At 38.9% G+C, this 12,766-nt stretch overlaps 1 protein-coding gene across 1 annotated transcript; it reads right to left on the bottom strand.

Moving 5' to 3' along the window:
* Positions 1–3,335: 3,335 nt before the first annotated feature.
* On the bottom strand, positions 3,336–8,596 carry LOC120742719 (low affinity immunoglobulin gamma Fc region receptor II-like). Its single transcript, XM_040046159.1, has 4 exons — positions 8,490–8,596; positions 6,982–7,245; positions 5,726–5,974; positions 3,336–5,587 (listed from the first exon to the last, which is right to left on the bottom strand). Exons 1-4 carry the CDS (start codon positions 8,518–8,520, stop codon positions 5,487–5,489), a joined length of 645 nt encoding a protein of 214 aa, XP_039902093.1. The 5' UTR covers positions 8,521–8,596; the 3' UTR covers positions 3,336–5,486.
* Between the last annotated feature and the right edge of the window lie 4,170 nt (positions 8,597–12,766).

The raw sequence follows: 12,766 nt of genomic DNA, 5'->3' as shown, positions 1-12,766 counted from the left end.
GTTCAAGTTTTCTTTCTCATATTTCACAATGAATGCATTAAATCTAAAAATTCAATAAAATAAAAATGATTAACCTCCATGATATTTTTTAATATTTGACATTAAATGTGACAGCAACAATGTGCATGCTGTCTGTCTGTTGGCTAGCAGTCCTCAGTTTTCAAGATATCATATTTGATAGGTTTGTAGCATGAACGTATTCGCTGGAACGTTAAGGACAATTTACTACACAGCAAAAGCAAGACACAAGTAGGCAAAGTTCTTTGTGTTACTCATGCATGAGGGAGACCGGACCGGAGCCAGATGTCGTTCCGCCCACTTGGCCTCCGTCGGACTCTCAGACAGGTTCCCCATAGCACTCCTTTTATTGTGGTTACATGAACATGCATAGGTTCATTAACATATGACATTTCATATAGGTATACATGTGGACAAAGCATACCTTGTCTCTGTGTGTGTGTGTGTGTATGTGGGGGGGTCAGTGTGTGACCCCATAAATGACTTCCCTAAACCTGCTGGTCTGGAAGTCCAGCAGTTCATCTAAACAAAAGGCTTTTAGCCTAAAACTGACATAGCTACGTTTATCCTACCATGAAACAATAAGACAAAGTACGACCTCTCTCATGCTCCCAGGATGTGGGTGTGAATGCCAGAACACTCTGGAATGCACACAAAGCCTTTGCAGACTGCTAAAGATCCCACATCCTATCACTACACAATCGATTATACACCTCTAAGCATATATGGTTAAATATTTCCTAATACAGATGACAATAATAAAATCTAAACCCATCAATATTCAAAATGTGTTGTGTGATCTAGATGACAGTAGCAACTGTAACTGATTTGGAGTTTGGTGAAAATCAAGTAAGGGTCACTCAAAATGTAAAAAATCATTAAAAACTTTATATTACCCACAAATATTTTATGGATTGGCTCGGGGGGACACGAGTACCTGAGCTGGCTAAGCATTTGACGTTGACCCTTATTGTTGGCACCCAAGGTCAAAGTTGATCTTGCAAAATATTTTAAAGAAAAATGTTTGAGTAATATATCATGTAAAGGGTCAAGAGGAACACTTGTCTTTCAATGCAATGCTCTACAACATTACAATGATGTCATAATGTTTCACAAAATCACACACTGCTTGAGTACATTTTATAATCTCAAATTTTTCAGCTTGTAGAAGCCAATGATTTCAGGCAATTCTGCTCCAAAGACATTAAAAATGCATTTCTCTACAGTGTTTTATGATGACTGTCATTAGTGCTTTTGTTTCTGACTGAAATAAAGGACTGAATAAAAAAGTAATTGAGAGAAATCTGACCCTAAATGTCTGATCCTAATACTAAGTTCTAGTCTTCATTTCCTTTGGCTGTGTTTGTAAAAGGAGCAAATGCACTTGACGTGGGTGAGCAATTGCAGTTAGAGGAAAGGTCCGAGTACAAGTGAGTGACAGTGGTGTGAAGAGGGCATGCTCTTTGAGGAAGTGGTTCAATTCTCAGGGTTGTGGTTTTGTTTGTTTTTTTGAGCCACCTCCACGGGACAAGACTCAGCAGTTCATCTGAAATAAAGGGCAAAGGTCACTCTTTCGAGGATGCCAACATTCACATTTTGGACAGAGAGGACAGATGGTTTGAAAGAGGAGTGAAAGAAGCCATCTATGTCCACTGTGAGTGACCATCTTTGAACAGAGGCGGGGGTTTACGACACCAACTCTTTGCCATCTATAATCCCTTCCCAAACGTGTTTAACGCCCACTCACATCCTGGGCCATCTGACCTCAAGAAATCACATGATAGGGTGGGGCCAGGTTTCACAATGAGCTCACCCGGAACCCTGGCTGATTGGGACCCACACCCGCTTTCACACCTTGGCTCATGTGATTAGGTAGAGGATCATCAGGGGGTCCTTTGTCCCTCTTTGGAGGGAAACTCCCACTGGGTTTATATCTGGGACTCTCCACCATTTGACCTTAGAACTGAAGAAGCTTCTCGGATGAGAGGTGAAACGTCTTCAAGTAACTTAAGTCCAGACGCTTTTCTTTGCAAGCTCCTTTGACTACGATGACCTGGATGATTGAGAACCTTCACACACAATCCATCCATCCATCCATCCATTCGCTTCCGCTTATCCTTTTCAGGGTCGCGGGGGGCGCTGGAGCCTATCCCAGCTGTCATAGGGCGAAAGGCGGGGTACACCCTGGACAGGTCGCCAGTCTGTCGCAGGGCTAACACATAGGGACAGACAACCATTCACACTCACATTCACTCGCACATTCACACCTAGTGACAATTTGGATTAATCAATTAACCTATCCCCACAAGCTGCATGTCTTTGGACGGTGGGAGGAAGCCGGAGTACCCGGAGAGAACCCACGCAAACACGGGGAGAACATGCAAACTCCACACAGAAAGACCCCGGCCTGATGGTGGAATTGAACTCAGGACCTTCTTGCTGTGCGGCAACAGTGCTAACCACCGTGCCACCGTGCTGCCCCTTCACACACAAAACAAGTGGTAATATCTTGTGTATCCACTAGGGGGAGCAGTGTGGAGGCACATTCATTTAAAGGCTCGCTACACCATTTTTATATCATATTATATCACACCATATTTATATGTTTTAAATTTGTTCAGGGATTTTATAACTAGGGCAGATTCAACCTTTCTATCAAATATTAATATAGATATGTGTTTGCAGCAAATAAAAAAACGGTAGTGCATACCGGTCAGTGATGATTACTGCCTTGCGTTTCTGGAAATGAAAGCATGATTGTTTCATTGCACTGCTAATGTTCTTAGATAAAATGCAAAATCAAAATTTAAATGTGCTCCAATTGCAGGACAACTATACAATCAGTGCCCCCTGCCCCCACAGAATACAATTTTTTTTTCTCACTATGCAATCAGGAGATTATTAACAGCTGATACCTGTTTTATACATTTTCTATACCGTTTCTTGGGATTTTGCAATCAAGTGGCGGACTTCAAAGCCTGATTGGCAGCTGGCAGCTGGCTGTCAGTTAACAGCCAACTGACCTTTGGCTGAAAGTGACAATTTTGAATGACTGCATCTGTAGAGCCACCCGTCATTCATTATATTTTCAAACAAACCTAGACAGGAATGTTAAAACTGCTAAACTCAAGGTATTGTAAACTTGTGACATCAAAACTGCAAAGTCAGTGTTTTATACAGACAGCAGACAAACCCAGGAGTAGAAAACATTCAGAATGCTTTTTGAGCAGTCTGAAGTCGAAGCTTGTAGATCATGTGATATTATAGACACCAACCTCATTATTTGTAATTCTGTCCATGTTAAATATATATATAAATAACATACTATTGCAAGAGTTTATATAACAGCAGATAAGAAAAACATGTCGTATAATTGTTTTTTCTCCCCTGATCTGCTGGCACAGGGCCAACAAGGACATCACTGGTGACACACCATCTCCTGCTCCACGTTGCTCTCCTCCTTCTGTCCATCGTTCCAACCGAAACTAAGGTAGTGAAATCAATGTCAGAATGTGACAGTTTCTTTCTTAACAAAAATTCACCAAACATCACAAAGATTTTAGAGGGAAGCATCATCCTGGAACAGGCCAGATACAAAGTGATTTGCGAGTTTTTAAATGGCACCACTACATTTGTGACGCTCTACAACACCCGCAACAAGATTCCAGTTTTTTCTGCTGCAAAGTTCAGAGGGGAAAAATGTGGGAAACCCAGTTACAAATGGATGATTGAACCAGAGGTATAATAATTGTCATAAATAATAATAATAATTAAAAAAAACAGACCACATTAGATATTACAAGTGCAGGTAACAACCTAAGCGGACCTGTAATTAGGTTTTAAACAACACAATTTTCTGGAAACAGTAAGTATATTTCATCACAACAGTACAACAACATCAATATTGTACTCTTTCCATTTACACAGCTTGAAAACAATGAAGAGATGAGAGAAGAAACAAGTTTCAGCTTGAAGAATCAGGCTAGTAACATTGATTATGCCAATAGCAATGGGTTTACCAAAGGACAGTTATTTCCAAGTACTTATGGATTTACTGAAATTCAAAGAAGATCTACTTTTACCCTGATCATGTTATTTCACAAAATGCTTCATTCAACAGGAGAAGCTGGAAGAGAGTGGAGAACGGCATTAAATGTGTTATGAATAACTACTGCGGTAACAACAGCTATACAGAAGCCTTTGTAGTGACAGAAGCACAGCCCAGCCACAAGAAACCCATAACAAAAGGATCAATATTCCACATAGGCTGTGGTCGGCATTCTGCTGCTACAGTGATAGGCTGAAAAATGGCTGGCAAGTGCACACTGGGGCCGAAACAATGAATATAACGAAGATTACACACAGACTAAGACTTTGGAAAGCCTCCGTACAAAAGTGGGAATCGAAGCATTCGATGAAAGACAATGTCCTGGAGAAACAACTGTCACTGAGCTCCACCCACAACTTTCCCCTGATTGCAACTGTCCATAAAAACATAAATGTATAAACTACTGAGGGCTGAGATCTATCATCAGTTTTAGACATTTATATGTTGTGATGAATATGAATAACGTTTATTGATTTGATTCAGTTTGTAATTGCTTCTTTGCATCAGGCTTCATGACATCAAATAAAGATACAGCATATTAACCTTTGTGTAAATCTGGTGTTATCTGAAACATTTTTGGTAAATGGAAGGAAACCATTCATGTTAATTTAAGCTGCTTAAATACAAAACTTTTGTTTGAGTGGTGACAGCTATCATAAATATCAGAACAGACAGAGGTTAACACTGGAAACACAAGAAGAAACATCAAAATAAACAAACAATATGATAACAGAAACCGGTTAACATAAAAGAAAAAAAATGGAGAAGGATAAAGAGACTAAAACAATTTCTAATAATTCGATTTTGATTAAACATGAAGGCTCCCTGTCTGGTTCTTGGTCCCCAACAGAGACACCACCATTAAAAAAGAAACCTTGGACTCCCCTGTGATTCTACCACAAATAATACATGTATTTGTTTCAGCTTTGTTACGTTTAAAGACCGTGTGTTTTTTAAGATGCATGATGACACTCAAAATCGACTGACTCAACATTTCCACTTTGGTAGGCAACCAACAGTTTTCTGATCACAAGAAATCAGGCTACAACAACAGTTACACATGACATAAAGGTTAAGAACTATCATATAACAAAGCACAAAGGCAACTTTAAATCTCCCTAAAAAAGATCTGAAGCTGTATTATAAAGTGCACTCATATTTTTTGCGTGAGTCATTTTAGCATTAGTGAACAGTGAGTATTTTTTGGCAGCAGAATGGTCAATGAAGTATTTTGACAAAATACTCTAAGAGCTCAGAGGAACAAATGAACATGTTAGCCATTACAATTTCTTTAATTTCATTTCAAAATAAATTCTTCAAATGTTTGAGAAACAAACTGATCTTTGTGGCTGCTGTAGATTCACAGCAGCAGCACCATCACCATGGCCAGAGAGACAGAAACCCTCAACACAGGAAGTGAGTCATGCAGAAGAGGGGAGTGAAAAGGTTCAGGCTGCCCACCTTCAACACAGGAAATAAAGAAAGATATAGTTTGGTCTCGATACAAATACAGCAATAGCTATGTGGTTGGCTTTTAGCTGAGCTTAGTAGAGAGAGCACATCTGAAATATTTGCTTAAAAGTCCTAACATCATCTCACCTCTGACAGACAGCCAGCTGTATGGTGATTCTCCAGTACCAGAGACATTACACTTGTAGGAACCTTCATCAGACTTTGAAATCTTTGGGATAGTCATGACTCCTGTAGAGTTGTGCCCAATGAGGAGGTTATCTTTATAAAATTCAGCTGTGAGGTTGGATAAAGAAGTCTCCCTATATGTGCAATGCAGAGTGACGGCATCGCCCTCCTGCAGATGATGGACCGGACTCTCCAGAATCACTTTGCCTCCTATATGAAAAAATAAATATTTAGAGCTTTAAAGGTGCACTTTTGAAAAAAGAAATTCATGCAGCAGAGGTGGAGCCCAAACTTTCATAGAGCTTCTTGCTTAAGACATATTGGAATCATATGGGCTAAAAGAAAAATGCCTTTCTTCAACCTCAACACCTTTCACGTTTGAAGGAATTCATTTCAACCACTTCAAGATGATGATGCTTTTAAAAGCTTTTAATTTCAATATACTTAGTAACCAATTTCCCCTGGAAAATAATTATTTGACCTATACTATTTTAAATACTGCCTGTACTTTTAGCTTAATAACTGAGCTAACTAACATTTTTATTCATACCATAACGTAATAATTATAATAGATTGGATTTATATAGCGCTTTTCTCACTCAAAGCGCTTTACAATGCCACTATTCATTCACTCTCACATTCACACACTGGTGGAGGCAAGCTACAGTTGTAACCACAGCTGCCCTGGGGCAGACTGGCAGAAGCGAGGCTGCCATATCGCGCCATCGGCCCCTCTGGCCAACACCAGCAGGCGGTAGGGTAAAGTGTCTTGCCCAAGGACACAACGACCAGGACAGAGCTGGGGATCAAACCGGCAGCCTTACGGTTACAAGATGAGCAATATCATATTGCTCAATATCAATACATATCATATTGTACTATTAGCTAATTATTTCAACTTTCACACTTTTAGCAAGTATTTAATTGTTTTTTTTTTCAAGTATTCACTTTTCAAACACTATCTATCTATTGCCATTAATGAGGAATTTTTTTGGAAGAGTATTTTCAATTACATAGTAAAGTAAATACATACTTTATACCTTAAACCTTAAAGTGTCACTTTGATGGCACGTTTTGTAACTAGCCCATTAGTGTAATTAGCTAATAGATGAAACAATATAAACATCATAGTCTATATATGGCTGTTATTAAATGGTTTAAATGCTTTTTTCCCTGTTGAATTTAATGGTAATCCTCGGTAGTTTGTATAAACTCACCAGTCACAGTGATGTTGACAGCTTCACTGCAGGCTCCAGCTCCAGATTCACACCAGTACAACCCACTGTCTGAGGGGTAAGCATCTTGAAGGAAGCAGTGTGACTCATTTTTTGAACCCCAGTGTTTGGAACACTCATGATTTGTTTTTATAGATGTGTTTCTCTTTATTGTCCAGTCAGGAGAGTTTTCATGCTCTCCACAGCTCAGTGTAACAGACTCATACAGGAAAAACTGAGATCTGTTGGGAAATATTCTCAGAGTGGCTGAAAGAAACAGAGAGGTGAGACAAGTTAGTTGTGTTTACAGAGCTGTATTTAAGGGCAGAACAATGAGGTGGGCACAGTTCAGTCTGGCCACCCTATGCATCCAAGGAAACACTGACAGGGGGCTCCTCACAATTGAATTCAAATGGATATATGGATTTATATAGTATAACTCCCGACTATAGTATAACATTTTTGCTGTGCTGTTTTTCCATGAACAATTGTAACTGCCCACTTCATTTGAGAAGATTTTATGAGTTTTACTGCTGATAATTGTTTTTTTTTCAGTTGTGTGTTGCATTAAAAAAGCTAATTAAAGGTGATGGTGTAGATATACAGCAGGACGCTAGCACCATAAAACTTGGAAGCTTGAGGAAAACCCAGAAATTGTAACAGATCAGGGACAGCAAAGGATAAAGAGACTAAAATAATAAACACTCAGGCAGGTGACTAAGGAAGAGGAAACTGGTGGGAGCACATGTGACACTAATCACAGGAGGAGGCAAGTTAAAATAAAGACAATGCACATAGAGCAAGGGACTATTCAAATAATATAGAAAAGTAGCACAAAGAGAGACATAGACAAAATAAAAACAAACGTGGAAACATTACTGAGTGGGGAAACAGAAATAAATAAAATTCAAAACCCAGTAATAATAACAAGGGCTGCCTTTTTTATTTGAGAAAATCAAAAATGAACATGAACATGAAAACTTTTTAAAATGTTGTTACTTTTTTCTCTGACAGCTGTACTTTGGAACACAAATGAAGCACTACCTCAAACAAATTAAATTTTACTGACCTTATACTAAATGTATTCTTGCCACCAAACATGGTACTAAAACCCACAGCACTGACATTTCCTTCCTCTTTACACCTTTGCAGCTTCTGCATGCTACCCACAAAATAGTTGCATTACCTCCCACAAGGTTTCATTTTGAACACTGGAACATCTGGTTTTTCATCTGTGCAGATAAGTTTGTAGCTGTATTGATGCCATATATAATTTATAAGATGAGTTTACACATTTTAAATTAATAAATACAAGTTACATGTACTGTATTGATTTCAACTAAATCAATCTACAATAAATCGACATGAAATACAGTACCTTGCATAGAGTACCTTTTTGTAATGTACCTATTATAAAAACCTGTAATAAAATACTCTATTATCAAACAAAAGCAGATGCCCACACAGAAACAAATCACAGACTTCACACACACATTTACAGTAGTACATACCAATAATAGTGCAGAGAGCAGTTATCTCCATGCTGCTTGGCAGGTGTTTGACTCACAGACAGTTTTAGGGGGGTTTGTTCACAACTCAGTGCTGACTGTGAAAAAGTCACTTGACCAAGATGTACGTCATCAATTTATTTTTTAAAACTGCAAGTGTCAAACACTTACATTCTCCACCATAAAGATATAAAGTATATCAAAGTGAAGTTATAGAATATTTAATCCTTCCTAAAATTTGAATCAAAAATATATAACTGATTTTTTTTTTTTTTTTGAGAGTTTTGGGGAGTTTTTTTTTTAAATATAAAATTACATTAGATAGAGTGCAGTGTTCAGAGTACTTCAAAGTTTTTTGACATTTCTTTGTCTGATTTTTATCAATTACTGTCTTCCTCTATTCCGATTTGTGGAGTTTGTGCTGTTTTGCAATCACAGATTGCATAAGGGCAATGAATAATGTCAAAAAGCTCTACCTAAAATTTTGATACCCACTCATGTAAATGTGGTTTGCATATACTCAGACAACAACACAGTTTTTCTACTGTTGCTCCTATGCACCACCACAGTGGATTTTAATACATTAAAAAAACAGCATTACCACGGTGGAGAGGTTTGTGTGCCCAAGTGATCCCAGGCGCTATGCTGACCAGATAGTTTGCTTCTCCCACTGGTGGGGTCTTTCAAGGTAAATTGGTCCTCAGTGAAGGGTCAGACAAAGAGCAATTCAAATGACCTCTATAAGAGAGGAAAAAACAAGGGACCTGTGTAGCACTGCCTGGGATAGGTTTACTAAGGGCTTACCCTGGAGCCAGGCCTTGGAAGTGAGCTTCATAGAGAGTGCCCTGTGAGAAAATGTACATCAGTCCACTCTTCTGTAGGTCCACTACCAACTGGAGGAGCTGGTGGTCCAATCCCTGGATTTCAAGGCTTGCTATTAGGACATAGAAAATGACCTCTCTCATAGGGAGAGACACTGATATGGTTGGCCTCACCTTTTGCACAGATCAGACTTCTGGAGAGGGGATCGAGTTTGTACCAGTCTGGAGTTGCCCTCAGTAAGAAGAATGCTGTGTCTACATTAAGATTTTCTCAGTGGACTAGCGAGTGGTTCCCTGTGCCTTTCAATCAGGGAATGGGTCCTGTCTTTCATTTGTGCTTAGAACAAGTTCATAGTACCCAGCCTTCTTGGGACCTGGGTGGGGTTCACAAGGGTGCTTCATCTGGTGACTCAGTTGTCTTACTGAAAGACATCAATGGCCATGTGGGACATGAGGAGCATGATGACGATTAACAGTCTACCTGATGTGAAATGTAATCCTGGTTGAAGGCTCTGCCTCCCATACTGTTTTTAAATATTCTAAGAACCACAAGTGAGCAAGCAATCTGGGAGGTAAGTGCTCTATTGGGTGACATGGTTCTATGAGGTCTTTAAGATAATAAATAATTTCCCCTGGGGTTAAAAAATATTCTGATTCTGATGATAAGATGGGGCCTAAATATTAAAGACCTTGAATGTGACGAGAGAGATTTTAAGTTTGTTTCAGGATTTAACAGGACGCCAACACAGAAAACTCAATATAGGATAGATAAGAAGTCTGGTATTATTTGCATAGCAGTGAAAATGTGTGCCATTCCACCTAATAATACTGCCTAAGGTAAGCACGTATAATGCAAAATGAATTGGTCCCAGCATATGAACCCTGTGGAACTCCATATTTAACCTTAGTGTGTGACTCCATTTACATGAAACAAATTGAAGTCTATCAGATAGATATGGGGGGCTGTTGCTCAGAACATGGAGCAGGTCACCTACTAATCAGAAGGTTGGTGGTTTATAGGTTGGTGGTTTGATATCTGTCTGCATGCCAAATATCCTTGGTAAATAATGTATTAAAATATGGTGAACAGTAATGAACACTGCACTGAGGTCTAACAGGACAAGCACATCTCACACAGAGATGGGTCCACTGCCAGAGAACATAAGAAGATCATCTGTGACCTTCACTAATGCTACACCCAAGGCCTAGCAGCCTGTCCTGTCTGAAACTCTTTCTATCCCTCTTAGTTAACCCTTCACACTGTGAGGTTAATCAACTCTTTTATGAGCATACATTTCAAATAACATTAAATAATAAATAGATTCGATCTTAGAGAAGTACCTTCCTTTGGTGCTCTTACAGGCTTCTGATGATTTAACAAAGATTCACTTAGTATATCAAAAGACACCTGAAGTCTACCATTTTCCATTTTTGCTCAGGTTTTCTACCCACCTGTCTTAGTTATCAGGTAGCATTGTTCAACCAAGACTGGGTTTCAGGTTTTAGACTCCTGGTTGTGAAAGGAGAAATCTAATCCAGGATTTCCAAGCAGGTTGAATTGAACGGAGAAAGCAAGTCGTCGGGGGTCAAGCTGATGGACCTATTTAAAAGTAAGGCATAATTACAATTTTGATAAAACAATAAAAATGATCAGCTGTATCTGAGGCAATGATGTGAGGTCGGTATTTGGACACATCAGATATTTAGAAGTGATTAGAAGTCATAAACCAGAAGAGTAGAGACCTTTTTGAAGAAAAAAAGATGTAAACAAAGTGACCACAAACAGAACAGGTAACAGATGACGGCAAACTACACACACAGGTGCCATCTTCACTCCAATTTCAGTAAACCACCTTGAAATTAGATTTACAGTGTAATTACACTCTTAGTTGTGGAGCAAATCATACAGTGTTTCCAGGTTTTTCATGGTTTTCTTTGAACACTGGCTGCTTTTTCACTTACTTTCAGTCCGGTTCTTGTATGTGGCCATTTTTACAGGAATGTTTGTCTCTTAAGCAACTTAACGCTGACCTATGAATCATTCAAGCATGAAAAGGGGATCTTACTCGAGGGATGAACCAGTATTGTGTCTAGACATGACAAACAGCTTCACAAAGAACCAGCTATTTTTAAACCAACAAGGTGATTTCCCAAAAGACTATTTAAAGTAACTCCCGGCATATTTTTAGCATGGTGTGCAGTGTGTAATTAAAAAATATCGAAAGCAGATAGAAAATATCTGAAAGTAATATTGTCTGGCACATCAATACGAGCCACTGCCAGAAGGTTTTAACTGTCCCATAAGTATGGAGGAAATTCCAGGAGACATATCCTCTAGGACTCTAGGAGAACTGAACATTGCTATGTGGTCATTTACCCATCAGCACGACCAGTATCTGCTCCTTACTGGTAGCTTGAACAGCACGAGCACTGCCAGAGCTCCAAATGACCCTTAAGGAGGACACTGGTGTGAATTTTCCTGACCAGATAATCAGAAACAGACTTTATGAGTTCAGGTTGAGGGGCTGATGCCCTCTAGTGGGCCTGTGCTCACTGCCCACTGCCATATTGAGCCTGATTAGAATTTGGAATAATATCATAATGCCAGATTTAGCAGATCCACCAGTTTTACTTCAGCCCACACTAGGTTCATCATTTTCTTTTCCATTAACCAATCCTTTAGTTCCCAACACATTTCCCAGTCCACATGAGTGTGGATATCCAGCATGAATTTTCCACCTACTGAAATCTGATATTTTTTCACAGTGTTTCTTTAACCTTTGAGCTGTGTACAATCACAGTTGGTTTTAGACCAGTAAAATCAGACTGAGGCAATAAAGGTAAGAAACAGTCAACACCATACATAAATAGAGTGCAAAGAATTGAACATTTGCATAATTTATACAAGATATTCGATACTCTCTAACTTTCTCTCCTACCAGAGCTGTTCCTCTGATGTACTCCTTTCTGGTGAGTCCTGATTGTCACACCTAAAAGAGTTTTTGCAGTAAGGTTTTGACAAAAACAAAACAAAAACAAAAACAAAAAAAATGCCAAAAATAACATTTTGATGACTCAGTCTTTAAACTGACTATTGATTTATTGTCAATTGTGAAAAAGGTTTAGTATTTTTTTCTTTTTCTTTTTTGCGCAGGTGAATCTGTGTTATGAAAAATAAAGTAAACAGGTTTAGATCGAAATGCCCACTAGGGGGCAGAACCGTATTGTATTTGAAAAAGTCCGCAGTCTGGAAGCGCTGACTATAGGTGGAGTTTTCAGAGATTGAAATTCGACCCTTAAAAGTGAAACCAGTTTGTATATTTGCTCTCATTAAAGTCTCCTGCCGTCTCATCCTTTCATCTTCTACTAGAAAAAATACTTCAGAACAGATTTTAATGTGACACGTTTTCTTCTTCAGGTAAACAACGCAATGGGGAAAAAAAGCTTTCTCATAAGGAG

This window comes from Simochromis diagramma, unplaced genomic scaffold, assembly GCF_900408965.1.
Source record: "Simochromis diagramma unplaced genomic scaffold, fSimDia1.1 OVJJ01000338.1, whole genome shotgun sequence".
NCBI classification, from domain to species: domain Eukaryota; kingdom Metazoa; phylum Chordata; class Actinopteri; order Cichliformes; family Cichlidae; genus Simochromis; species Simochromis diagramma.
Note: the sequence above shows the minus strand (reverse complement) of the source record. Positions and strands in the feature narration are given on the sequence as shown.

What these genes read in the sequence shown, in the direction of transcription:
- LOC120742719 (XM_040046159.1), bottom strand. Translation starts at nt 8,520, where the DNA reads ATGGAGATAACTGCTCTCTGCACTATTATTG. An exon ending in TGCTCTCTGCACTATTATTG is followed by an intron (nt 7,246 to 8,489) that starts GTATGTACTACT and finishes TGTTTCTTTCAG; the next exon opens with CCACTCTGAGAATATTTCCC. An exon ending in TGTCAACATCACTGTGACTG is followed by an intron (nt 5,975 to 6,981) that starts GTGAGTTTATAC and finishes TTTTTCATATAG; the next exon opens with GAGGCAAAGTGATTCTGGAG.